General features: G+C 45.5%; 1 protein-coding gene across 1 annotated transcript; it reads right to left on the bottom strand.

Moving 5' to 3' along the window:
- Nucleotides 1–202: 202 nt before the first annotated feature.
- On the bottom strand, nucleotides 203–25,660 carry fn1a (fibronectin 1a). The gene is made up of 49 exons (XM_005925926.2): nucleotides 25,330–25,660; nucleotides 24,546–24,671; nucleotides 24,297–24,431; nucleotides 23,918–24,049; nucleotides 23,671–23,808; nucleotides 22,662–22,820; nucleotides 22,021–22,218; nucleotides 21,693–21,875; nucleotides 20,965–21,141; nucleotides 18,764–18,919; nucleotides 18,107–18,235; nucleotides 17,698–17,841; nucleotides 15,041–15,162; nucleotides 14,751–14,919; nucleotides 14,483–14,668; nucleotides 14,227–14,355; nucleotides 14,002–14,091; nucleotides 13,723–13,917; nucleotides 12,389–12,667; nucleotides 11,581–11,844; nucleotides 11,273–11,367; nucleotides 10,757–10,925; nucleotides 10,567–10,653; nucleotides 10,285–10,476; nucleotides 9,473–9,745; nucleotides 8,770–8,884; nucleotides 8,617–8,693; nucleotides 8,435–8,524; nucleotides 8,066–8,332; nucleotides 7,855–7,971; nucleotides 7,560–7,724; nucleotides 7,321–7,476; nucleotides 7,122–7,235; nucleotides 6,755–7,024; nucleotides 6,391–6,602; nucleotides 5,923–6,010; nucleotides 5,640–5,825; nucleotides 5,475–5,564; nucleotides 5,192–5,383; nucleotides 5,015–5,104; nucleotides 4,277–4,385; nucleotides 3,938–4,154; nucleotides 3,558–3,728; nucleotides 3,328–3,466; nucleotides 3,005–3,166; nucleotides 2,181–2,306; nucleotides 1,915–2,021; nucleotides 1,686–1,805; nucleotides 203–1,556 (listed from the first exon to the last, which is right to left on the bottom strand). Exons 1-49 carry the CDS (start codon nucleotides 25,457–25,459, stop codon nucleotides 1,488–1,490), a joined length of 7,506 nt encoding a protein of 2,501 aa, XP_005925988.1. The 5' UTR covers nucleotides 25,460–25,660; the 3' UTR covers nucleotides 203–1,487.
- Between the last annotated feature and the right edge of the window lie 936 nt (nucleotides 25,661–26,596).

The following is a 26,596-nucleotide window of genomic DNA, read 5'->3' as shown; positions in this document are numbered from 1 at the left end:
TTTCTCTAGATCCGCCCCGCATGATTCTCTGATTTAGGCTTTTTAAACAAAGTCTTTACCAAGGTTTTAATAGATAACTGACTAAAACTACAGCGTTTGCTGACCAAACTAAGTAAGTAAAATTTCACTGAAGTAAAAGTGACTTCAGGCACTGTATAAAACAAGAGATAACTAGGAATGAATTCAGTCTCACTAACAGGCATGTGTTTTTATCGGTTTATTAAAAAGATTCAGTCCACAGTAGTTCAGAGTCTGGCACCAACAACATAAAAAACAAATGAATCAAAAATAAAGTGTACACCCTAAAATAGCACTGAACAAAATGCCTGAATAACAAGGGATAAATAAAAGAACTGAATTAAAAAATAAAAAAACACTAAAATGTAATCCACGGGGAAATGATGGTGAATTCTCCAACTTATTTTTGAAACAACAGTTACATTTCTAGGTGAGCCAGTTCTGGGTTTACTTTTAAATTTTTTATAGGTTCTATAATTTGTACTCATATTGCTGATGACGACCGTCTGCATGGTGAATTAAAGATTAATAGCAGACACATCAAAAGTAACAGAAAGGCTGTTTCCAATCTTTCTGTCATTTAAAAAGATCAGCTGATCTTCAAACTAGCAGACCACAGATATACACAGGATACTTACAGGAGTGCTTTCCTCGTAACAAAGGGAATTACACTTCACTACAAAGAATGTAGATTCACGCTAATAAAAACTGTCATAGCAGTTTTATTTTAATCGGATTGTGACGGTCATTTCTGTATATGTCACTAAAACTGACCCACAGGAGCTAAAAGTTATTTTGGGGGTACAATAGCAATACTGCATGGCTTTGAAACTGCCTTTGCAAAACAGCTCTCCCTCTTTCTATTGATATGGAAGGACCCACAAAATGCATTCCACCATTATCTAAATGCATTTGAAAAAAACGGATATGGCAACAAAAGGTGGCTGCAGACATTTAGAGATTTGCATAAATGCATTCTGTGTTTGAAAGAGGAATGTTCTGAAAACAAAAGCACCAATACAACGGTCAAAACACACATAACAATACTGCTTCTGTGTGTGTGTGTGTGTGTGTGTGTGTGTGTGTGTGTGTGTGTGTGTGTGTGTGTGTGTGTGTGTGAGAGAGAAAGAGAGCGATTTAGGGAATGAACGTTCAAGGGGGTGAAGCAGCAGGATTTGTGCTCTGACAGATTTGTCTAAAATTACTCTGATGGAAGAAATCCCTGGTTCTGTTGAAGAAAAGAGGCTCAAAACCCACAAAGAAAGCTGCTACAGGTCTTTGAAAGGCACAAGGATTGGAGTAGAAAAGTGTTGTTAAGGCACTACAATTTGGTGGGAAAAAATTAAGGCACAAGTCTGATGGAATATTTCCTTTTCACAAAAGCGAGCGGGGGCTTCCATCTTGAAGCGATGCTGACGCTGTTAGGGATCTCGTCATTTTGTCCTCCTTTACTCGTACTCCTTTCGTCTCTACTCTTGTGGGCTGATAGCGTCTGCAAGCAGCTCCGGCCTCAAACATTCAATCGGACACTGGATGTTCTGGGGAACAGAGAAGGGCACGTCACAGGGAGAAGGGAGAGGAAACATGCATGTTGTATGGGCTACAGCTACATTTTTATCTGATGTAAATCTTCATTGGAACGATTACTATTAGAAAAAGACACTGACCAGTTTGCGAAGAGCATTTTCTCTGTAACGATCAAAGACGTCTGGGCGAACAGGCTGGAGGAGGTCAGCCTCCAGCTCAGGCTGTCCTCCTGGCCTCCTGCAGTTCTCACATCGCCAGCCCTGAAGAGAAGAGAGAGAGATGTTGCTCACACACACAGCCAGCCTGGCCTTGAGTGCACACAAACACCTTTAAAGAGCTTTAAAGCAACACTACAGGTGGCGTTCTCACCTGTAGTCCTCCATAGCAAGTACAGGTGCAGATGGCTCCCTGGTACTCCTTCTGCCACTGCTTCCCGACCTGGTACATTTTTCCATCGTCATAGCAAGTCGACTCATCTGGAGAAGGATAGAAATGAAAGAAGCATGAGAGTAAACTCAACACGTTAAAAAAATCCTGACATAGACCTCGTCACTTTATTCACAGCAAACGTGTTCTCGTATCATTAACCTAACACAACACCCGGCTCTGGTGTGTGTCCGGCAGTCAGCACTCACGAGGTTCACATTTGAATTCTCCTTTGCCGTTGCCCAGACAGGTGCAGCTCATCATGTGACCATCCTCACCGCGGCGATCCCACCTTTCTCCAATAGGGTAGTTATTGCCGCCATCATGGCACCACTCTGAAGAAGGGAGAGGCAGCAAAGAGAGGGACAGACACGGAAAAAGAAAGGGACGAGGAAATGATGCAGAGAGGGAGTGAATGCACAGATGTGCAAAAGATAAAGAAAGCAGTTCATCAGTCGAGCCCATTCACAGATACATATTTATGCAGCGTGTGCAGACACATAATAAATATACAGAAAAATGAAATGCTCTCAGCTTCTCGTATCGTCGTGTTAGCTTTGCAGTTATGGACAATACAAATAACTGAGTGCGAGGCTCAGTCGGGCAGATCAGTTTGATGTGAGGTTTTCACAGTTTGCAGAGAAGGATCAGAGGGATCCACATGGGCAGGCTACAGCTGACTCACACACAGTAAAGTCATTTTCTTTATGATTAACTGAAACAGTAAATACATTTAAACCTGAGGCAAAAAATGTTCTATGCAAAGGTCTATTTCCCATTGCCGTGGCTGCCCATGCTGACATTTTATTACTGCATGCTGCTGCACATCCACTGATTCTATGACTCAGGAATTTATAATGTGCATAAAGGCAAATGGCATCATTTTATGTGTTTAACTGAATTTCCATTTGCTTGTTTTATGCCTCCCTATTATAAATTCCTCGTGTTTAAATCACATAGAATTATTACTGGACTTTAATTCCATGGTAGGGTTTTGCAAAGCATGCTGGGATGGGGTTAATAAGCCACTCACTGGATGAATCACACCTAAAATGCCCACTGCCCAGCCCCAGGCAGCGGCACCACAGCTTGAAGCCCGTCTCTGACATGCGCTCCCACTCTGAGCCCACTTCATGGTAGGTGTGTGTGAACGTGTCGTAGCACACGTCCCGTTTGGGGGTGATGGGGATGCCACCTTTGAAGACAAAAAAACAATTTTTTTTTATTGCTCATTAAGAAACTCATCAGGTTATTGATTTAATATTTTCCCATTTTTCACTTCAGACTCTTTGAATCTTTTCTACTTTTCAGTTTTCTGTGATCAAAGAATAAAATTGCGAGTGTAAACTGCTGTACCAGCATCGCCAGCGATTACGACTTCCTCCAAAACCTTCTCTTTAGCCCCGCCCTTCATGGCCTCCACAATGACATTATAGGAAGCTCCAGACGTCAGTCCAATCAGAGTGGCGCTGGTGGAGTTGCCAGGGAGACGCATCTGTGCGGAGAAAGATAAAGCAGCTGAATGAGGAACGTCCTCTCATATCAAACGAGCTCGCGCGTGGATGTGTGTGCACACGCGTCTGTACCTGGAAGCCTCCTTCCTCCAGGTCTGTGATAGGATTACAGGACACCTCGTACTCTGTCGTGTGAGGGATGGGTTTCCAGGAGATGGTTGTGATTGTCTGAGCTTCTTGGGGAATCTCTGTTTCACTGTCAGAAAAACCAAACGCGAGACCAGGCAGAGGGCCGTCGCTCACCTACAGGAGCCACATGGAACAAAGTGTGAGCACATGAATATTAATTAGGGTCATGTATTTGTACCTGCTCTGAAATCAAAAACCAGCATGCATAAGACATAAGATTTGTTTTTACTTTGATTTCATCAAATAAAGCTGATGTAACGTGTTGGAGATGCTTTCCCTGCTTTACTGAAACAAGATTATAGCTACGTCAGGGCCTCACCCACCTTGACCAAAGGTACTCTGTTTCCATCAGGGCCTGCCACAGGAATATAAATTAAGGGCTCTTTGAGAGTGGGTCTCTGGCCTTCCTTGGGTCCACTGTAGGGGCCGAATCCATTATTGGGGCCCAGACCCTGATACTCTGTATAGATATGCTGACCCTGCTGGCCTGGCTGGTTCTGGCCGCTGGTGCCAGCCAGGTGGACGTGGTTGGAGTTAAAACTGGAGAAACAAAAAGAAAGGGATGATAAAACAGCAAAAACCAAGAGGTGCGAAATCAGAAAACACTGTTAAGGTGGTTAAAGACATGTCCTTCCTTTCCATATGACTGTGGCAATGCTTACATTTTGTCGTCAAAGGACTCGGGAACATCCAGAATGTCAGTGGTGGGGCGATGAGGAACAGGAAGCTGAGGCAGCTCAGGGAACAACAGCTGAGAATCTGGAGCTGGTTCTGATTGGATCAAAGACAAACGTGTGCTGGCTGTTAGATTCTTAGATTCCAGTACTTAGGTTGGATTGGTTTCATTGTATAACGGTTAGAAGAGCTTTGGACGGCTAAACTCAGACCCTCCGGCAAGCATAAATTGCCCAACATATTTACAGCAGTGCTGCATGGCCAGCAGAGGGCAGCACAGCACAGCTCATGTAGCAGTTATTACTGCTGGTTTTGTCTCTCTGAGAGAAGTTACTCTTAACAACAATCGTGAAAAAGAATCAAAGTCAAAGTTCTCTCCATTACATCATCTAACTGCTGCAAGTGGGAAACTTTAAAAAAAACAACCTTTAAGGCTTTTATTTAATGGTGTAATCTGTAAGTCTTTGTAGAAGTACTCATAAACTGAGTATATTATTGCACAACACCATGTCCCACCTTTAGCATATCACATTTTAAAAAGGTGATGGGAGATGCAAGAGAAATAACTTTGCAATGTTCAGTTTCTCTTAAGTGATACCAGAAGTCAGAATAAAAGCGTTTAATACATTCGACACACAGTGAAACGTAGAAACATCTGTAGCTGAACTGTAACAAAAGAAGTTACAGTCGATAAACGACTGCAGGTGGACGACGTCTGCACTTACGGGTTCTGGCTTTCCCCACCAGCGCTGTGCTTCTCAAAGCATTCTGCAGGGCTACGATCTTAATGACATACTCCGTTCCTGGTTTCAGACCTATTGTCAAACAAAAAGTCAAAAAGATTCATCTTTTTTTAAAAATAAATGTTTACATGACATGTAGTAACACTCATGCACACTTACCATTGATGGTAACAAAGTCCTGGCCTGCATGGGGTCTAGGAAGGACCTCTCGAGGCACACCACCCGCCTCCTCATAGGTGACGTAGTACCCTGTAATGCCTGGGCTGCGTGACGGCTCCCACATGAAAGAAATGCTGTTCGGATTCAGGGAGGTGAAGCGAATATTTGTGGGTGGGATGACCAGAGGCTGAGCTACAAGACAGACAGAAAAGTGATTACTCAGGAAATATGGAGAAAGTCTTTCTTAAGTAAATACATAATACTGTGTGATGTGCACAGTTACCTGTGGTCGCTGTGAGTGTGAAAGGTACGCTGCGCCCATGTCCTTTCAGCGTATAGATGTTGATCTTATAAGTGGTGCCAGGCTCCAGACCTAGAGTGTGAATACAGACATGTTAGCGAGAGTCTGTATGTGCAGAAACACATGTTAAACTCTGCTGTCTCGTACCTGTAATAGGGTATAAGCGCAAATCAGGGCTGATGGTGTTTTGGATGGGTGTGTAGCCGGAAGAGGGGTGGGTGGGCGTGGCCTCAACCAGGAAACCAGAGATGGGGTCTGGCTTGGCCCGCCATGTCAGCGTGATGGTGGAATCATTAACATCAGCGATACGCACACGACGAGGCGGGCTGATATCTTGAAGCAAAGCAGCACCAGAGAAAAAGTATTAATAAGATGGAATAAAAGCAGCTCCTCGTTTTTATGCGTCAAATTATCCATTTTATAAACTCACTCTCCAGGGTGGTGACCTCTCCCAGGACGGGCCTGCTGGTTAGAGAGTTCTTCAGCGCATAAACGTTGACTTCATAGGTGGTTGCAATCTAACGGGACCCAAAGAGATACGGTTACATTCTCCACAAGGCTGAGAGTCAAAATAGCGACTGAAGCTGCGAGATTATATGTCTGTGCATGTTTGTGCACAGGTATGGGTGTGCCTGGGAAAGCCTCGTTAAACAGAGTCGTTATCAGCAAGTGTGCAGACCTCCACATGTGTGTGTGCGTGTGTTACTGCACTAAAGCTGGTCGAGCGGGCTAAATGCTTACAATTACATCATGTACAGAATTATTCCCAACTTATCAGCGAGCACATTTTTCTTTCTCGTCTGGTATCGATGCTTAAGAGAGACTGAAAAAGTGTCAGTATCTGTGATGGCTAAGCTATTGAGGTTTAAGGCACTGGAAATTTATTTAATTTACTCACCATGAGCCCAGAAATGTGTGCCTGAGTGGTGTCTGGGGCCAGGTTGATCTCTTTGGTAGGCCCGCTCTTGTTCTTTGGGTTTACCACCACACGGTAGCCTGTGAGGCCCCTGAGCCCTGTTAGCTGATTGTCCTGACCCGGCATGTCCCAGCGCATAATGAAAGAAGTAGGGCTGACCTGGGAGAACTGGAGGTTAGTTGGAGGAGAGATTGCTGGAAGGAGGGAAAAAAGAAAAATAAGTGTTATTAGGAAACAGAAGAGGAAAGCTGGGTTTTTCACTTTAACTGCTGTTTCGCATTAATTAGAAAGCTTTGACGCTGGAAAATGTTCTCAAACATGTAGTTATAAATGTTCCCTTCCCTACCTGTAGCTTGTGTCCCAACCACGGCTGTGCTCTCTGTGTCATCGTACAGAGCAATGACCTTCACGGTGTATTCGGTGCCGGGCTGGAGACCGTATATGTCGGCTGACTCGGCGTCTCCTGTGGGAGCAGGAAGCAGCTCTCTCTCCCCCTCCTCAGAACTTGAATAAAACACTCGGTAAGACGTGACGGTTCCCTCGGGACTGTCCCAGGTGATCCGCAGTGAGGTTGAATCAACGTCTGAGAAGGTCAGGTCTTTGGGGCGGTCTACATCTAAAGGGAATGAGAGAGGATAAGAAAGACAAGTATGAGAAGGTGATGTCGTTTAAGTCAACTTTCAGTTAAAAGTTTCCACAAGGCAAATCCTTACTGGTTGAAGCCGTCACCACCTGTGGAGAGCTCTCCCCGTCTTGTACTTGAGCAACCACACTAAAGGTATACTCCGACGTCGGCATCAGGCCTGAAAAAGTAAACTCTGTCTGATCTGGAAACAACAAAAAAGGGAAAATCAACACGGCTCAAAGTTTACAGCTAAACTTCACAACACGCTGTGAATGTGGGAAACGTACCTGGAGCCACCACCTCGGTAAAAGATGGTCCCAGTCCATTTCTAGGAGCCCCAGTCACCCTGTAACCCTTGATGGGGCCTGCGGCGGGGCTCCACCTTACTGTGATGCTGTTGTCATTCACATCTGTCACCTCCATCTCAGAGGGAGAGTCGACACCTGCAAGAGAAGAAAACAGATGTGAAAAGGAAAGTGTAACGCTCTTATGTCTCAGAGAGATTGTGCACTTTGTGTGTCCGTACTTGTCTTATGAGTGACATAGATTGGGACGCTGGATGCGGGGCTGTCTCCTCTGCCGGTCACAGCGTACACAGTGATAGTGTAGTCAGTTCCAGGCTTCAGGTTAGAGATTGTGGCGGTGGACTGAGAGCCAGGAACCGTGAACTCCTTAGGATTACCATGACCACCTGAGGCAAAAAGACCTTCCGTTTGCAAGTGTAACGATTTACTAATGACTGGCCAAAGAAAATTGCAAAAAGGAATAATATAGTCAGAAAAATATGCAGTTCTTGGTACAAATTAAATCTGTAAGTCTACCTGACTCTCCATGGGTGATCCTGTAGTAGCGCACAGTAACTGGGGGAGCAGCCCAGCGGACAGTGATGCTTGTCGGGTTCGAGTCTAGCACTTCCAGGTCAGTGGGAGCATCAGAGACTGGACAAAGAAGCCAGAAAGAAAAATGAATACATATCCGACGCGTTGGCGTTAACGTCGTGAGTGGATAAAACATTGAAAGTGGCGTTCATACTTGTTTTCTGTGTCCCGCTGAGCGGCAGGCTCTCCTGTGTCCCGCTCACGGCGAAGATGTTGACCAAGTACTCTGTGTCAGGAGTGAGTCCTGTCAGAGTGAAGTGCTTCCTGGACGGGGGCAGCCTCTCGTCTTTGGACCTCCCACCCGTCACCATCTGGTAACGGATGCGGTAGCCGCTGATCTTACTCTGCGGAGCGAACCAGTGGATGGTGAAGGAGTTGGTCATGATCTCAGAGAACTGCAGGCCGACGGGTGAGTCCAGAGCTGCAGGTCGGGACAAAGAAGGATAAAGATGGTTTCACTGGCTCTTATGATGCCAGTGGCTGATTCTAGGCTGATGCAAAGTTGCTCCTGACTTAGAATCACCTGTTTTCTGAGAGCCAACCACAGGCGAGCTCTCCCTCTCCTCATAAACACACATCACGCTCACCAGGTACTCGGTGTTGGGCAGCAAATCTGCAGACAGCAACAACAGCACAGATGTGAATGCAGCCCTTTCTTCTGTGACTGTACCTGGCTTTGTGTTAATCATGATTACTACAGCTTACTTCTTAGCACCACACCGTTAGCCGTCCCTCCTACGCTGGTCTCTGTGATCTCATCTTCATCATCGATGGGATGATACCTGAATGATACAGAGACCGACATCAGCTATATTCACAAGCTACTGCATGAGGACATTTTTGTGTTTCTTCACCTACCTGATACGGAAACTGTTAATGTCAGCAGTGTTTGGGACTGGGGGAGAGACCCAGGTGACCTCCATGGTGTCTGGCCCAACCTGCCCAAAGGCTAAATCAGTGGGAGCTGGCACAGCTGCGGGAAAGACAGAGCAGACTGTTGGATTTATGAGATTTCTTATTGGTTGTGAAACGGGATTCGGGAAATTTAATAACTCCACGAAAGGATGCAAGAGAAAAGACAAACATAAGGGAACAACTAAAAGAGAAAGTGAAATATTTACACGACCGTCTTTTAAAAGACGAGTCTGTGATGTGTTTGTGTGTCGGTGCAAATCCTCTTCTGAAGTTTTACAACATCTTCAAGCTGGGAGAGCAAGCACTGTTTGCACTGGTGGGGGGTGGGAGGGCAAGCCTTAGTATGATAAACCTCTCAACTAATACCAGATGGTCCCCACACACACACACACACACACACACACACACACACACACACACACACACACACACACACACACACACACACACACACACTCACATCCAGGCTATTAAACTGACAACAAAACACGCACAGCAGTTACATCAGCAACCTAAAGGTTTCCGTTGTTTAAAGATCCGTGTCAAAGGTTTAATGAGAGCTTTATTACATTATATAACCTAAACAGTGAATTCACACTGAACGTGTGTGTTTTCTAGTTCAGCTTGGTAGAAACACGGCTCTTACAGGTCTGCTGAGTGAGCGTGGTGGGCTCGCTCTCGCCATTCTCCGTCAGAGTGGTAACGCTGATGTCGTAGTCGATGCCCGGTTCCAGTCCGTAGACCGTGTACTGACCGGTTGTGGGCAGCACCTGGTCTTCAAAGATCGGTACGCTCTCGCCGGCTGCAACTACAGTGATCCTGTAACCAGTGATGGCTTTGGTGTCGAACGGTGTCCAGCGCAGACTGATAGTGGTGTCGCTCACATCCTCAAAGCTGAGGTCAGTCAGCTGTGGTACTTCTGGATGGATGGGAAGAGATTTGGGGGCAGAGAAAGAAAGAGAGAAAAACCCAGAAACGCCAAACAAAGAAACAAAGAGCCAAACGTGAGGAAAAAGAAAAAGGAGAGAAAGGATACAAACTGGTTAATCTGGGCCACAAACACTGGACTTCCAGCAGGGTGACACTGATGGAAGCCCTAATGTTAAGTTTGCGTCTCCTGATATACAGATATATATATCACCAAATGGTAATATACCTATGTTACCATTTGGTGATATATAAAGTTAACATTAAAAGCATTAGTGTTACCTATGAGTCACTTTAGCATAGGCACTTAGCTGCTGGTGCCTATGCAGAGAGCAACAGTTTCAGAAAAGAGCTGGTAGGTGTTGAAGGTTGATGTTTTATTTGAAAACATCAACCTTCAACATGTTGCTTCTGCAGCTGATTAGAGAAAGACTTTCCATACATGCACATCCTGTCTGCATGGACTGATGGACCGGGAAGAAAACCCATTCAAACCTCTGAGAGGCCTTCTTATGAAATTAAACATCTCACCTGGTGTAATGACAGTCGATACCGGAGTGCTCTCCATCTCATCTTTAACAGCGACAACACTGATGTTGTACTCCACACCAGGGCTCAGGTTTTCCAGGGTGCAGGAGTTCTCACCACCTTCCACAAATTCCTCCACACTGTTTCCTTGTTGTCCGTCAGTGGGAGTGCATGTCACTCTGTACCCGGTGATGTCTTAGAGGGATAAGAGAGGTATTTAGTTGTTAGACTGGCTATTCATGATTTGCTTGTTGGGATTCTTCTTTTTATTGCACATGTGTGTACCTGGAGTACTGGCTCCGTTCCATTCCACTGTGACACCACCGGTGCCTGGGTTAGGCTTCAGATTGAGATCGGTTGGAGGAGACAGAGCTGGAGAGCAAAGAGGATAGAAGATCAGAGGAGGACGTGTGGAAAAAGAATGCAAAACAGAGAAAAAAAGGTTTGGAAAGTGGAATGAAAAGAGTCCACTTACGTGTGACAACGCGGCGTGTGATCGGAGTTCCCTGCTCGTATCCATTAATGACCGGCTGGACGCTGTAGGTGTACTCCACTCCTGGAGTCAGACCGGAAACGTAGATACTTCCTGACTCAGAGGTCACATCTCTCGGGGCTTCCCCACCCTGACTGGGCCGTACTGTCAGCTGAAAGATAAATGCACACAGTCAGACAGACTGAGCAGAGCGAGACACGGACTGGGGGTACAGGAGGTAAAGGTCAGAGGTCAGTGCTTTCCCAAGAACACTGAAGCCAGCAGAACATTCTCATCTCTGGTGCGACATCTTCTAACCAATCAGATATATCTCAGAGGGTTCAAGTTCCCATGTTAGTAGCTAACTCTGAGAGGCGCACACTCAAGTAAGAATAACTGGAATGTGCTTTGCACAGCAAACAGGAAAATGCATTTAAACAGTCAGAATTACAGACGTAAAGAAGAAAACCTGCACCCAAAAAGGCAAATGATGCAAAAATATACTGTAAGTGAGGGTACCTTGTAGCCAACGCGGGGAACTGGAGTCCAGGTGATTATAATGGAGGAATCAGTCACATCAGTGTTGAAATGAGGAGCATTACCCATCGCTGGGGCTGCAAACACAGAAGGTGAAGGTGTGTTCTTATCAATTTTAGTGTCTTGGAGTATAAATACAGCAAAAACTTCAATATTCATGCTTTGGTGTTTGAAGGAGGCCACGCCTCATTGACTCGACTTATCCAGAAAAATCGTTTTTAATAGCAAAACGCACAAAAGTTTGAAGTATAAGCTCGGTGGCCACAAAGCTGAATGCACTGGATACTCACTGGTTGTAAACAAAGCCGTCTCTCCCGCACTCATGGTGTTGGCTTGCTCCGCGTGCAGAGTCACTGTGTATTCGGTATCTGGCTGCAGGTTGAGGAGGGTGTACTGGGTGAGGCGGGCAGGCAGGCGCAGCTGCTTGGGGTTGGAGCCCTCAACAGTGAGGAAGAGACGGTAGCCGGTAATTTTGGCACGGGGTGCAAACCACAGCACCACTGCACTGTCCTCGGTCACATTGGCAAAATGGATGTCTGTGGGGGCATCGGGCTCTGAGAAGACAGATAATGAACACTGTTAGATTCAGAGCAGTTTGATCTAAAAGACTGTCGGGAGCAGTATGAACAGTTTCAGTTCTGGTAAAAAAGCATGTTTCACGCTTCATCTTCGTCTGCTTTATCCCATATTCAAACAGCCAGTCGTATCAAACCATCTTCAGAAACGAAGGGTCCTATAACAGATGGAATGGCCCCCGCAGAGCCCCCACAGTCTGGACCAGAGCCCAGGCTGCTTGGAAGAACTAAATCCCCAGACGCCCTGACAAAATGCAAAAAACTACCACAGGAAATACGTGCCACTGGAAAAATAAGCACTTGTTTATTATGGTTTCTGATCAGTAATCATGATTTCATGCATTTATAGGATAACTAAAACATGTGCACATTGTATTGTCTGTTTCACAGTGTGGTTGTGTTAGGGTTAATGCCTCTTTACCCAGATTTTAGTCATGCAAAGAAGAGAGGCTGTGTGTATTCACATCCAGTTTTGGCATGTAAACGATTTCCCTGTAGTCTGGAGGCCATCTGTCATACTCACTGGTAGATTGCTCTCCAATAAGTGGCAAACTTTCGTGTCCATTATGAACAGCATAGACACTGAATCGGTACAGTGTTCCTGGCTGTAGATGTGTCACTTCAGTGTAGGCGTTCTGACTGGCGGGCAGATTCATCTCTGGCTGAGAAGAACCAGACTCATCGACGGGCACCACGGTGACCCGGTAACCAGAGATTTCACCAGAGGGTCTGGACCAAGTCAGAACGATTTTTTTATCAGACACCTCAAAGAACTGCAGGTCGGTCGGGGAATCCACTTCATCTGTGGGTACGACACAAACAAATGTCAGTATGTGTTCTTTAAAACTGAAGTTAGACTAAAAACGTTGGGTTAAAATGATTTACAAATGCTGAGCAGAAAAAAATGCACGTATAATGCAATGGATGGAGTCTGTGATCACTCAGCACATGCAGCTAAATGTGTATGACCATCTTCCCCTTAATAAAGGAAACATGCATTTGAGGGAAGAACCCAGAGAGCCTGACTTCTTTACCAGTTATAGGCAGGAGACAAAAGCACTGGACAAAATTAGTAAGAGAAGAAATAAATCTGACCCGAGCAGAATAAAAGAAGGGAAATAACACAAACCAGATCAAGTTACGTAGTTGGCAATTTGATTCATAGCAAACTTTGAGTTATTGTACAAAGTTTTTAAGGTTGGGTCTTTGCAGAGCCCCGAAAGTCGCTCTGAAGCTAAATGACTACTGCATTTCCAAAAACATCTGACCTTCATTGCTTGTTGCATAAATCCAGTCTAATCCAGCTGATGTGTTTAACATGTGTGTAAATAATTATAAATGATTCCTGTTACAGGACGTTCACTGAGACGAGTACTTCCAACCCTGCACCCAACCCCAATGGCAACCAACAAACAGCCTAAAACTGACTAATATGAGCTGCGGTGTGAGGTGGAGTTTCACTTTTCTGCCTTATATTAAACTCAGTCAGCTAATTTACACATCCTCAGTCCATCACACAAACTGTACACACACTCTTCCAACATCTGTTTGACCTGGCAGACTAACAGGTTTTACATAACTCCATCCCAACAGCTGTGAACTCAGTGACTTGACTTGACTTGGAAAGTTCGTCTTGCTTCTACTGAGGATTGGAAACAGGCATAAATCTCTAAATACGCCACAGGACAACTTGCAGGTTATGATAGGTGCCCTCATGGCAAGTGTATTAATTCAAAATGTATGGAGGCACAGGCGGAAGATCAAATTATGATATGCAAAGATTAGAGGTGCTGACATGAACCATCGTGGATTATTCCTTACATCTTTTAGACCAATCAGCCAGTAGCACTCATTTACCTGGCAGTGGTTCCCCAGAGGTGCTGACTTGTACAAAGATGGGTTCACTCTCCAGGGTGTCCTCAATGGCGTAGATGCTGATGTTGTACAGGCTCCCTGGTAGAAGGTCACTCAGAGTCACAGACGTTGCCGTATCAGGGAGATTCAGCTCCGTGCTTTCACCTTCTACTGATGGAGTGTAGACCACACGATAACCTGCACAGAGGAAGAGGAAACAGTTACCCGTGTGTAGGCAGATGAGTTCAATAGCCAGCGACTGAAAATGTTAGCGTAGCTTACCAGTGATGGGAGCCAGCGGTTTTTCCCAGCTGATCATGATGGATGTATCTCCCACTTCCCCCACTTCGTGCTCCTTGGGAGCATCAGGTACTATGAAACAAGGTGTAAAAACGACGTTATAACCACTGTGGTGTGCGTGTTGATGCATGACACGAACTGTATCTCAGTGCTGCATTTAGTTGTAAAATCAAGGTGATGATGATGACAAATAATGTGTGTTCGCACCAGTTGTTTGTGAAGTAGTAAGAATGAGGTTGTCCTCTCCTCCCTCAGTGACCTCATAGACGTTAACAGTGTACTTCCTCCCAGGGAGAAGCTCATTAATGTTCACAGAGGTAGCTGTGCGGGGCAGATCTGACAGGAAGGAAATATTTTGGATCAACAAATCTGTGACGAACGAGGGAATTGCTGTGATTCTGAAATCAAGCAAAACGTCTGATTTTTTTGATCTTAAAGTGTAAATGTCTGTATCGGCGCCTACCAAGAACGATAGGTTGTCCAGTGCCTTGTCCCTGCTCGATGAGCTCGTACTCCACTCTGAAACCCGAAACTGTGTCCGAGGCAGAAACCCAGGAGATGACGAAGCTGCTGGAGGTAATTTCGGTTACAGACTCTGAGATGTCAACCACAGGCGGAAGAGGGGTGGTCTCGCCTTGTGTTGTAGCCACTACAGGGAACGTCATTGATTGGTTATTCAGGACAGTCCCATACACATTCCTCCAAAACCATCAGTGACTTTGTTAACTTACAGGATCCATAAGTGGTGGTGAAGTCAAAACGTGTGACCTCTTTGCGCCCAAAATGCAGCACGCTGATCAGCTGACCCTCGTAGGTGATGCCGGGTTTCAGACCAGAGATGGTGTACGAGTTTAGATGGCCAGGAATCGCCACCTCCCTCCACGGGCTGTGAGAGTTTTTCTGTAAAATCACATGAGATGTAAGATCTGAGGGACAGTTTACAGGCTGACATTGTTTTAATGGTTAATTAAGTTTAGGCCAAACAGGGAGGAAGAGGAAACATCTCCAAAAAAACCCTTACCACTCTCCATTTAAGGATGTACTGGGTGATGTGTGCAGACGACTGGGCGTTCCACTGAATAGGGTGGGAGTCTGGTTGGTTTCCAGATTCTGCGATGATGACCTGGACAGGACGGTGACCACCTGAGACAGAGACAGAGCTGCTTTACCAGCCGCTGTGCAGTGAGTGGACCAGTGTGCAGGAGAACAGGCACATCTGTGCTCCAGTGTGGGATATCATTTTGTAAAACCAATGGCTTTATATAACCCAGTTTAACAGCGAGTGGGTGTGTGGGAGGATTTTCCTGAACACAGCAGAGAAAAAGCGTGAAAAACTAGCAGGTCTGTGTGAGATTCCAGCGCAGACTCTCAACAGTTTCTGCTTCAAACCTAGTTTAAGATTTTCCTGTTGTCTCAGAAGCTAAAAAAGTGCAAAAACACGTTAAAAACTGACACTAGTATGAAGCTTGTGATTCTCACACAGTGTAATTTGACATACAGAACTTATTCCTCCACTATGTAGTCTCTTTTCCATCCAAGAAACATGTTTCGCTGCTTAATTAACCAACAAATTTCCCCATATTCACCCAAACAACAGTTACCACCTGAGCCGTCGCATTAGTGCTCGTCTGTGAGGGGCCAACCACGCTGTGGTGAGATCTGGTGGTCATTACACCATCTGAGAGAAAACTGTAAGGGTTTGAGTCTGCACTATAAAAAGCTGCAGACGTGCAGGAGTTCACCGAACGACGCACAAATGATACAAGATGACTTTGCAGGTTAGAAGACACAAAAGAAGAGAAGTGATATAAGCAGAGGCAGAAATCCAAAGGGGATACATCGAGTCATCCTGAATGTAAACAGAAGTCATGTGGTGCGCAGACTCCTGACATAAGCTGGGCTCATAGAAGCTGGTAGCTTCTATAAAGAACTGAGGTTTTCTAACCGCTTTTTCCAAATAGCAGACCTGTAATCACAGTTTCTGAGCAAGTGGCGTGGTTAACCATAAGTTTCTAGCAGATACGCAAACCTCAAAAACAATCTGGGACCTATTACTGCCTATTACAGCCCCACAGGCCACTGGCGAGGGTAAGGGTTATACAGAATCAGATGTGGGAGGTGCACGAACAGATGCACGCTCACTGCAGAGCGGCTATACAACGAGCCTCACAAATGCGCTCTCCCCAGCTTTACTTATGTCTCTTTAACGTACAAGCATGTGCATGCAGACCTGACCCTTCACTTTTCACACTTAGACACAACATTCATTCTTGATACCGACAGACGCACCGCGAGGTGGTGATAAGGACAGCGGCAAAAGGAAGTCATTCTGGGAGTCATCCTAACAATAAGAAATGCATCAAAAGATTCAATTACACCCCAGACAAGAAGACGTAAACATAGATGGCAGACAAGAAAACATTTTTTCTAGATCTTATCAACGCATGTGCCAAATCAGAAGCTTTAGAAAGTCCTGCAAGACTGTTGCTTTTCCATTTTTACCTTTTATGGTTTTTCCCAGTTCGAGTCTGGATCTGGTTCCTGCTGCCCTTAAATCTTAGCACGCTGTATTTTGTATGCCAAAGAGCATGCATGCACATGCACGCACACGCATACATGCACACACACGCGGAGCTAGTTCACAGCTGGTTGCGATTATGGCCACTTACGGTAGAACGATGCCCTACATTTCGTATCTTCTGTCAACCTGCTTCAGATACAGAGCAAACCAGTAACAGTCCATTTAAACCTGGAACAGTCACCATTTGCACAAAGTTACAGCCTCACTTGGAACTAACCTGATAAATTTATCCAAGCTGCAGGAGATGGAAATGTTTCTGCTCCTCGAAACACTAAAGCCACCACACAAGCTCACACGTGTGCATGAAAAGTTTGGAAAAGCACCTAAAAAACATTAAACGTGCACGACAGACACACCGGAGTCTGTTATGAAGGTAATAGTGATGGATTATAAAAGGGAACACAAAGTGTACTAAGAGGGAACTTAAATCCAGCTAAAATCTGTGATTTTGAAAGGTGTGTGCTGAGATTACGGTCCAGGTAACTGAATGTGAAGTAGTGTCTTGCTCTGAGTGACGCTGGTTTAAACTTTACGAGATGAGATTTGAATTAACGTGACACCAAAATCCACAACCTGCTGTTCAGGGAGCTCGGTGTGCAGTAGGTGTGTCTGGGCTGGATACGCGCTCTGCACTGTGGTGTTTGGTACAGCTGTAGCAACAACACAGGGGCTGTACCACATGCTGGCAAGAACAAAGGCTCAGAGTGGGGGGTGCACTCGTAAAAGAGGAAATCACACCCACTCCGGGCTCTGTCTACTTCACATCAAAGTCAACAGCCTCTTTCCCAAAGGGACTTGAACAAACATTTTTCAAGAGTTGGAGCACAAAGCGATGCTGGAAAAGGTGCCCAGGTGAGGAAAAAACGAGCATGCTCGGGACAGGCGAGCGTGTGATAGTCGTCATTTAACCTTTGGCCTTTACAGCTTCCTGTTATTCTTTGGACTTTTAATAAACTGAAAATGTTTTTTAAGCTGAAGTAAATTAAATCGCACTCAAAAATATTTGTATCACAGTCCTGGGAATTTTCCTTTGCTCCTGCTGTTACAGCCGCACGTCAGCCCAAAATACACGAACAAAAGCACATTTAAAACCTCACCAGGGTACGTCTGCTGGGGCTCGCAGCTCAGCTCTCCAACACCATTGCCATAGCAGTAGCACTTGTACATGATTCCATGGATGACTTTATCCCAGGAGTCTCCAATCTGATAAAAGGCTCTCGTCTCTGGCTCCTGGCACTGGTCTGAGGGCACAAAGCAGAAGTGTAACAGTATGCAAAAAACAAGGGCACTGAAACTCATGAAAGTCATATATATTTACAGTTCAGAGCCTGCACTCGCTGTGAGTTATTATATTTTAACTAGTAATACAAATTAAGAGGATTCTCAGTCCATTTAACAAATACGCAGCATAAGCTTAGTCGATAAGTCGTGTCTGTTCTTCGACCCTACACTGAAGCAAGGATTAGAATGATTGGAAAAATGCAAAGTGTGCAATGACAAACCCACCAATGGCGTCACACTTCCAGCGGCCACGGCCTTGACCAAAGCAGGTGCAGTTCATCATGTATCCCTCATCGTGCCGCTTGGTGAAGGTCTGGTTAACCTCGTATGTCAAGCCATCCACGCTACACTGGTCTGAAACAGACATTCAACAAAATGCTGAGCACCGTTTGTGTGCAGTGCAGGGTTTGTGTGTCTGTGTGCAGTGCAGGGTTTGTGTGTCTGTGTGCAGTGCAGGTTTGCAGTTTCTGTGTGCAGTGCATGGTGTGGATGGAGTGTGCGTGGAGTGAGAGCGAGTGAGCGGAGAGAGGGTTAGTGTGAAAAAAGTGTTGTGTGCAGTGCGTACAAAGGTGTGTGGTGTGTGTGTGTGCATGTTGTGTGTGCGTGTGTGTGTGTGTGCTGTTTGTGTTGCGTGTGTGTCGTGTGCGTGTTGTGTGTGTGTGCAGTTATGCAGGGTTGTGTATCTGGAAGCAAGTGCAGGGTTGTGTGATCTGTGGGACAGATCAGTGGTGCGACTAAGGGCCCATAAAGTGCAGCTGTGCAGGTGAGGGATTTTTATCTAGCACGACCTTTCACCTTTACACTCAGGGAGATCTAACACCAGTCTGTAGCCCCTTGCTTGTTGCCATGCTGTATCCTGCAGCTACACGTGTGGACACCTACCCTTTAGCTGAGAGTAAGCAATGCAGCTCCATTCTCCTCTGCCATTGCCAACACAGGTACACCGCATCATGTGACCCAGAACCTCGTGACGCTTGTCCCACTGGTCGCCTACACGGTACATCGCCCCTTCATTCGATGTGCACACCTCTTCATGAGCTGGGACACACAAAAGCAACTGAATGTTACACCTGCTGGTCTTAATGGGGAGGAAATACTAAAAAAAATTAGATGCACGGATCCACACACAGCATACTTTTATCATGATAAAAACAAACACATTAACATGAACGATGCCCTTTGGACATCACTGACTCAACCCTGCTATTACTGCACAGGGTGGGAGAGGATGCAGACCCCACAGAATACCTGTCTTTGTCTCCATAGCAAAGAAAATTTGATTAAAAGCTAGAAACAGCTGTCGTGTGCTCTCGTATGTATGAAATCTGCCATAATTAAAGAGAGTGAGTGGTTTGGGTTTTTTCCAGAGAGATATAAGTTTGAAAAAGTGTCTGATGCAAGTAAAGACCTGCTTCCATGTGTGAGCGTGCATGTGTGGAAAGAAAGCGTGTGGCCTTTTTTACTTTACTGCATTCTGATTGGTCAGAATGGACCAATCACTGCACATGAAGGCTGTAGCTAGGACATAAGTACAGGAATGATTAGAATGTGGCTTAGGAAGGCTTTGCTGTGGGTTTAAATAAATTAAAATATTTGCATGTTGTATGTCACTAACACTAAACCTTTGTGTATGCTTTTGTTAAAAACATGCAAAAACTTTCATATGAATTCTGTTCAAAATAAATATGCATGAAAGCCTGAGTGAGTAAATGACGAGAAGCTATTTTTAGTTACTCCCTGATTCACAACGGGTCAGCGCAGCGAGCAGCTCTGCATGTTTGATTTTTCATGTATTTATTTATTTGACTAAACTCCGGATATCCTTTCTGACACAAAGGGATCTGTGTCTCTTCCTGGGACTGAACCACAGATCTTTCATTTCTTAAGTGGAAAGTTCAAAATTGAGCCAAAAAAAAGACACTCATTTTTTTGTCCATATATATGTGTTTTTGTTTCTGGGTTCAGTGGTCCTGACCAGTTGAAATAATTAATTATATTGTTGGATTTTTGTTTGAATTCATGCTGGACGCGTTTCTACCCTCACAGTTAAAATGAGCCTTTCCTTCAGACCGTGTAAAATGTGGATCTGTTCCAGTTACAAACCCATTAACAGCTGCCTAAATGTCAGTCTGCAGTCCATCAGCAGTCATCTATTTAAAATTAACAAAACTAATAGTCTTTAGTGTAATTTAAACCCTGGTTTGTGGCTATTTAAAAAGCTTCTGGCCGATTTGTGGGAACTAAATTAAATTCCTGCCAAAGAGATTTATCTGCAGCTGAGAGGCTGATTACAGTTTAACCAGGCACGGGGGCTGAATTTGAGAAAGGGATTACTTTGTTTTGTTTGGTTGTTAGATTGTGGATCTAACCAAGTAGATGATGACATTTGCATAATGGAGGTTAAATTCTGACTGTGGGTCACAGCTGGAGGCTGTCCCGCAGGCACACGGCAGGCGGTGCAGAAAGCTTTGAAGAAGATTGCCACAGGTGGAGGCGAGGGGGCTCCGGACCTGATTAAACGTCACCATTAACACCCCAACGACCGTGTTTGTTTTGACGATGCCTGTGAAGTCATTACTGTCAATATAAAGGAGCCCTGCGCTCTGAATGTATTCACTGCGATGCCAAAAACACACATTTGTTGTGACAGCTCAGCTGCTTTGTATAAAGTGACTTTTACGTCTCCAAAGTTTAAATTGATTCGATTTTTCTCTTTTTACAGCACGATGGCACCAACGCCATCGCTGTCATTACTGCTTCAGACATTAGTGTGGTTTTAACGACCCCTCCCACAGTTTCACTGGCTTCAGTCTCCTTTGTTACCCACAGAGACTAAATGGCACCAAGCTGTAAACAAAAGGTGTAAGAAGTGTAAACAGATTTTGCCTGTGATATCAGCCCAGGCTGCTTTCTAGCATCACGCTGATAATCGCCTCCATGCTAATTCAATCAGCTTTAAAGGTCAGGTAAGCATTCAGACTGGGGTGGAGGTTAGACTTTGCAATTAGCAATTAGCTGCCATCATTGTTAGGAAACTGCTGAGCCACGAGCTAACAGCCCTCTCTCACTCTGCACACACTTACCCGCCATGGGACAGAACCCGAAACGCCGCTCGTCATCATAGTTTGTTGTGGTGCCGCACCACTTCATGCCATCCCTTCGTCCATCTGCGGTACAGTCGGTATAGTTTCTGCCATTGTAGAGGAAAGGGAACTGGCAGAGAGCGCCGTTAGAATTACCGCCACGTGTTGCCACAATTGCTAAAGAAGAAGAAAAAAGCAATAATAAGTAATAAGTTTAATAAACATCTCCTTGACAGACTGTGCATCTTGCTTTGGACGCAAGCTTGTGACAACTGGAACGTAGCAGCTCATTGTTAACACGTTTCAGGGTCTTTGTTTAACACATTAGGAGAACAGCAGGTCTGGGTGCTACAATGAAAACCATCTCACAGCTGGCCAGCTGCCTGTCATTACACAGGAGGAGGCACATGGTCAGCTGCCTCCTTCTCACTGCAGCCTCGCTGTTATTGCACATCAGAAAACCTGTATGAGGTCTTAAAGTTAAGAGATGGGAAAAGCCTCACATTTAAAGGAAACATGTTCACGCCCTTTTGTTCCCATTGTGAGGGGATTACCTGCACTGACCAGGAGAAGCCCTACTGTCGATAAAATGCAACTCCTGTCTTTTTCAACAGCCCACACTCATTTTCTTCAAATATCAAAGAGATGATATTTCTATCTGAAGCACACAATCACCACCAAAGAAGAAAAAACATGTCAACACATCACCGCTCCAGCGTTTAGCTCACCGTTCTTCTCTGTGCAGAAAGAAAATTTCTGCTCTGTCTCAAAGTCAGACGAGGTGGAGCACCACAGCTGCCCGTCAGCACGTCCATCGGAGGTACAAGAGTGGTAGGTCTTTCCCTTGTAAACAAAAGGGAACACACAGGGCAGACCACCGGAGTTGCCACCGTATACTGGAGCAGGTCCATCTGAAGGAGGACGGGAAAACAAACAGAGGCATAAACACCACTTGAGAGTCGTTTTTGTGTGTCTGACTGTGCCGTCAGCCTAATTATGCTTAACTCTGCAGGTGAACTTTGTAATTTGCAAATTTGTAAAGAAATAATTCATTACCCCATGGGTTGCAGCTGGACCCGGTGCCAAGGCAGGTACAGATCATCTGCGTAGTTCCCTGTTTCTTAATCCAGCGCTGGCCAACAGAATGCATCAGCCCCGTCTCCGTCTGACAGGCTCCGTTCTGGGCATGCTCGGGCACAGCGTCGGGCTGGTAGACCACGGGGTGGATGTTGGTGACAACACGGGAGCCAGTGCCTAAAACACAACACGTTACACCAGTCAGATATCAGAGCAACAGCTCAAGTTAGATAAAAAGCACGAATAAAGAACAAGTGAAATTATTAGTAGTTCTGAAGACTTCATGTGCATACATGAGTCAACTTAAGTATATGAGTAACGCCTACACTACAATAAAAAGACTGTCTTACTGTCTCTAAGTCACAATGAGCATGTTTCTGTCTCACACCCTGTCATCACTTTCCCCCTGCATTTGCACATCTACTTTCCCGAGTTCCCATTTCTGCCTCTGCTTCTCATGAGGTCACGATCACGAGTTCCAAGCTGCGTTTTTCTCACTTCATCACTTGGACACTTGGCACCTCTTATCTCTCTCGCCTCACAACATGTGTCTCTGGTACGCATTCCTCTCCTCGCACAGAGCCGGGGAGAATAGACACAGGGATATTGTCAGTTCTCACCCAGGCCCGTGGTGTGAAGTGAGGCATGTCGTTCGCACTTCCACTCTCCTCGGCCGTTCCCCGTGCACAGACACTTGAGCAGGTGACCCCGGGCGTCGGTCTTGGTCCAGGTATCTCCAATACGGTAGGAGGACAGAGTATCCTGGTCATTACAGCGATCTAGGAGAGAAGGAAATAAGAAGTAGAATATAAAATAAAAGGAAACTCTAAGCAGTCTGGTGACTTGGGGAAAACTCTCTGCAGCGATGGAGTGGGGCCTGAATCACTGGCTAGCAGCTGGTTGCATGTTTGTGCACACATGGGGAAATTTATTGATGAACTCTACGAAGTGTCCAAGGCCACCCTGAGCACTTGGATAAAACAACAAACTAATTGAGAAAAGCATCCATTATTACCTGATGCACCAGCCAACATAATAAAGGACTGGAGTGACGGTTTAAACTGTCGACACAGCTGGAAAACATTTCCTCCCCAGCCTCTTAAAATTCTCCAAGAAATAACAAGCTCACTTTACCATTAGTCCTTCTTAGAAGACTCCATGCTACGTGGATGGCATTCACTGAGGGTTTAAAGGATGTGCAGACATGTGTGATTCAAAACAGCAGCAATAAATTCAGATTTTCTGCTCGTGTGACTTTCTGAGGGTCGGCACACAAGCTTACGTATCCATGGAGATCATGCAAAACAAGAAAAATCTCGAAAACAAATGAATAAAAGTAGGACGGCAGGATTTTAGATGGCTGCCCCTTCCTGAGGATGGTCCTTACAGAGGTTCTTCCTGTTGAAAGGGAGTTTTTCCTTCCCACTGTCTCCAAGTGCTTGGTCACAGTGGCTTGTCTGGTTGCTGGGTTTTCCCTGTATTACTGGGGGTCCTTCACTTACAGTATAAAGCACCTAGAGGCGACTGTTGCTGTAATTTGGTGCTGAATTTCATTTTTCTTAGCTAAAGCTGAAAGCAAAGCAGAAGTGTAGATGGGGCAGACAAAGCAAAGCAAATAAGTTGTCTTACTCCTGGAGGTGCATGTGATGCGTCCATTTCCCTCCCCGACACAGGTGCAGTCCATGACCATCCATCCCTGATACGGCTTCTCCCACGTCTCCCCAACAACATACGATGTTCCCGCCGAATTGTCGTAACAGCGCTCAGCTGCAGGGTACAAACTCATTAATTACTTGTTCAGCACTGTCTATGAAACACACATATGGCTGATGCAGAAGAATGCATCTGTTAGTCACTGCCTGTCTGAATGACTCACCAACAGGTTTGCAGGCCCACTCTCCTTTGCCGTTACCCAGACAGACACACTCCAGCATGTAGCCTCCTGTTTCGTGGGGTCTCCTCCAGGTGTCACCGATCTTATATGAAGCCCCGCCCTCATGACAGCGATCTAGGTGCAGAGAAGGAGAAGACATGATTTTAGAGATGATTTCAGGCTCATCAGCATGATCAAACAAAGGGAACTGAAAAAATGTGATGCTTCATTATTTAGCCACTAACTGCAAATAGCTGCATGGCACCAGGTTCTAATCAACTGTGGAGAGTGTGGGGGGTTAACCAGTTTACTGTTTGGCAGTCCTAGACGTGTGGTCTGAGGTTAGAGCAGTTAAAACAGGCACACAGTATCACACACTTACTGGCAATGGTGCAGCTGATTTTGCCCCTCCCAGATCCAATACAGGTACAGTCCCAGATCATGCCGTCCTTGGGTCTCTCATAAGTTTCTCCCACAGTGTAGTACCGCTCGTTGACTTTATCGTAGCACCTTTCCTCTTTAAGAGCAACAGCAGAAAAGATGTTTTTGGTACATGTTTTGTTCTTTTCTCAGACAGAAGTGAAGAATAGATGTGATTTTTGTGGACGCAGCTAACAGCCCACAAACTAACCTTGGGGTTTGCTTTTACACTTGATTCCTGCAACTCCATGGCAGGTACAGACCAGAGTGCTGTCCAAAAACTGCCGCTCCCACTGTTCATTGATTCCATAGAACTGACCATTCTCCATACAACCCTCTGACACGTGAAAATGGAAACAAGACAGAGAGAAAAAACAATTGAGTGATACAGATCAAAGCTGCTTGGTAAAGATTAAAGCAAGAGATCTTTTTAAAATTTGAAAGACAAATGCAGCCACTGGAAACTTGTCCAGCCCCAACCACAGCTAAAAACAGACACGGGACTTCTCTCCCACACAACGATAAGCAAACCCTAAATTGGAATCACCACTCTGCTGGAGGACAAGGCTTCTCCCCTGCCTGTGAAAGTGCCTGGATGTGTTAACTTGACTTCAAAGGAGCCTAATGCCGAGTGATAAATCACTTGCACAGAGCAGGGAATAATAACCTTCCACTTTTACTCTCTATCTCCATCTTCTTTGTTCACATCTGATTCCCTTTCGACTTTTCCCAGCTTTTAAACAGATGGCGTGCTTTGTATTTTCATTCGCTTCTCATTCTTAGACCCAGTCTGGGGAGGACAGGAGGTTTTCTGGTGACTGAGGTTAATCCAGAGTTTTATGACTGCACAATCCAGCAAGGACCACCAAAGACCCCCCCCCCAAAAGTGCGCAAACTTTGCAGTTTAATTAAAATGTCCTCACCCCCACCCCCCACCCCGGCCTCAGATTGGAAGCTCACAGGCTGCTACACTCACTCACTCACAAACGGCTTACCTTGAGAGACTGAGGGGACGTGATGCTGATGCGTCTGACGCCGATCCCTGTGCGTCCCTCTGGGCATACAGTTCACTGCGCTCCCGATACACAGGGCAACCAGCACCCTGGCGATGGTGCTGCCAGTCATACTGTCGAAGAGTGACTCAATGAAAGCAGAATGAAGCTGCAGGTGTCCCGCTGTTATTATATGCGTATATGAAAGTGTTATTTTAAATACACCCAGAGAACTCGGCTCCAATCAGACTGTGCGCTTTCTGCCGCGTCCCAGCCTGCTCCCTCTGTCCTCCTCTGCAGTGTGCGGCCCCAGTGTGCAGGTTACCACTCTGTGCTGGGAGTGATTTATCTGGGCATGGCTTCCTTTCAGGCGGAGGAGGGAGGTGCAACAATGAGAGGGACTACCCACGCAGACGTGGGGCAGGCAGGCTTTTGCGATACAAAGATCATTCATATGTAATGTTGCTTTGTCTTGCTTTTGCTTCGTTTATTTGTTTGTTTGCTTGTTTGTTTTTATGTTTGAAGAAGAATTGCTCTAAAATAACCTTTCATCACGCAGATTACCAAACTTAACAAACTGTGTGTGGGGGTGGGAGTGGGAGAGGTGGGGACTGGTGGTTACAGGGAAGCAGCACTGCCTCTAGGTTCAAGACCAAACTTCGCCTCTTTTCCCCAGAGATAAAAAGCATCTCATGTGAAGCTTCTTCCTCTGCTTCATTTGCACCAACCAGACTTCGCTTTCCTGCAGGGCAATGATGCAATGCAGTGTTTTGGCATATAGGTTTTATACAGTCTGAGCAGCGATCTGCAGGAATTAGGTCACATGGCGTCAGTGTCTGGAAAGTCTCCAGTAGCCTACAGTTTCAGTGTCTGGAATGTGTTTATGTCCAGGTGTTTTACTGAAACGAGTCCACTGTGATACAGGCTAACTCCTGTAATGTGCAAATCCAGAGGTTTGCCATTCTGTCTCACCCACCGTCCATCCTCTTGATTCGTAGCTTCCACATTTCATTGGTTTTTGATTGGATTTGATTTCGGTCGAACTCATAAAAAGCACGAGTAGTGGATTACATCTGACCAGGAGTTTCTTTTGGGGATTGCTAACGGGGAGCGGCGGCACTGCAAACGGATACCTATCTTTAGAAGAGAAAAACTCCAAGTGAATCAGACTTTTGTGTTTTTTACAGTGAAATTAGAATCTGGAAACTTATTCAACGTCAAAACTTAATGGTTTAATAAAAGGAAAGCCCTCATAGTTAACTGCACCCAA

This window comes from Haplochromis burtoni, unplaced genomic scaffold (assembly GCF_018398535.1).
Source record: "Haplochromis burtoni strain Fernald_Lab_line unplaced genomic scaffold, NCSU_Asbu1 Contig_74, whole genome shotgun sequence".
Taxonomy (NCBI): Eukaryota; Metazoa; Chordata; class Actinopteri; order Cichliformes; family Cichlidae; genus Haplochromis; species Haplochromis burtoni.
The sequence above is the reverse complement of the archived record's forward strand: the minus strand, read 5'-3'. Positions and strand labels throughout refer to the sequence as shown.

Excerpts from the sequence above, each read along its gene's own strand:
- fn1a (XM_005925926.2), bottom strand. The coding sequence starts at position 25,459 with ATGACTGGCAGCACCATCGCCAGGGTGCTGGTTGCCCTGTGTATCGGG. Across the intron at positions 11,845-12,388 it reads TATTGGAGAGCAATCTACCA|AGCCCGATGCCCCCACAGAC; the intron begins GTGAGTATGACA and ends CTGTCTTCTCAG. Across the intron at positions 11,368-11,580 it reads GACGGCTTTGTTTACAACCA|CCCCAGCGATGGGTAATGCT; the intron begins GTGAGTATCCAG and ends CTGTGTTTGCAG.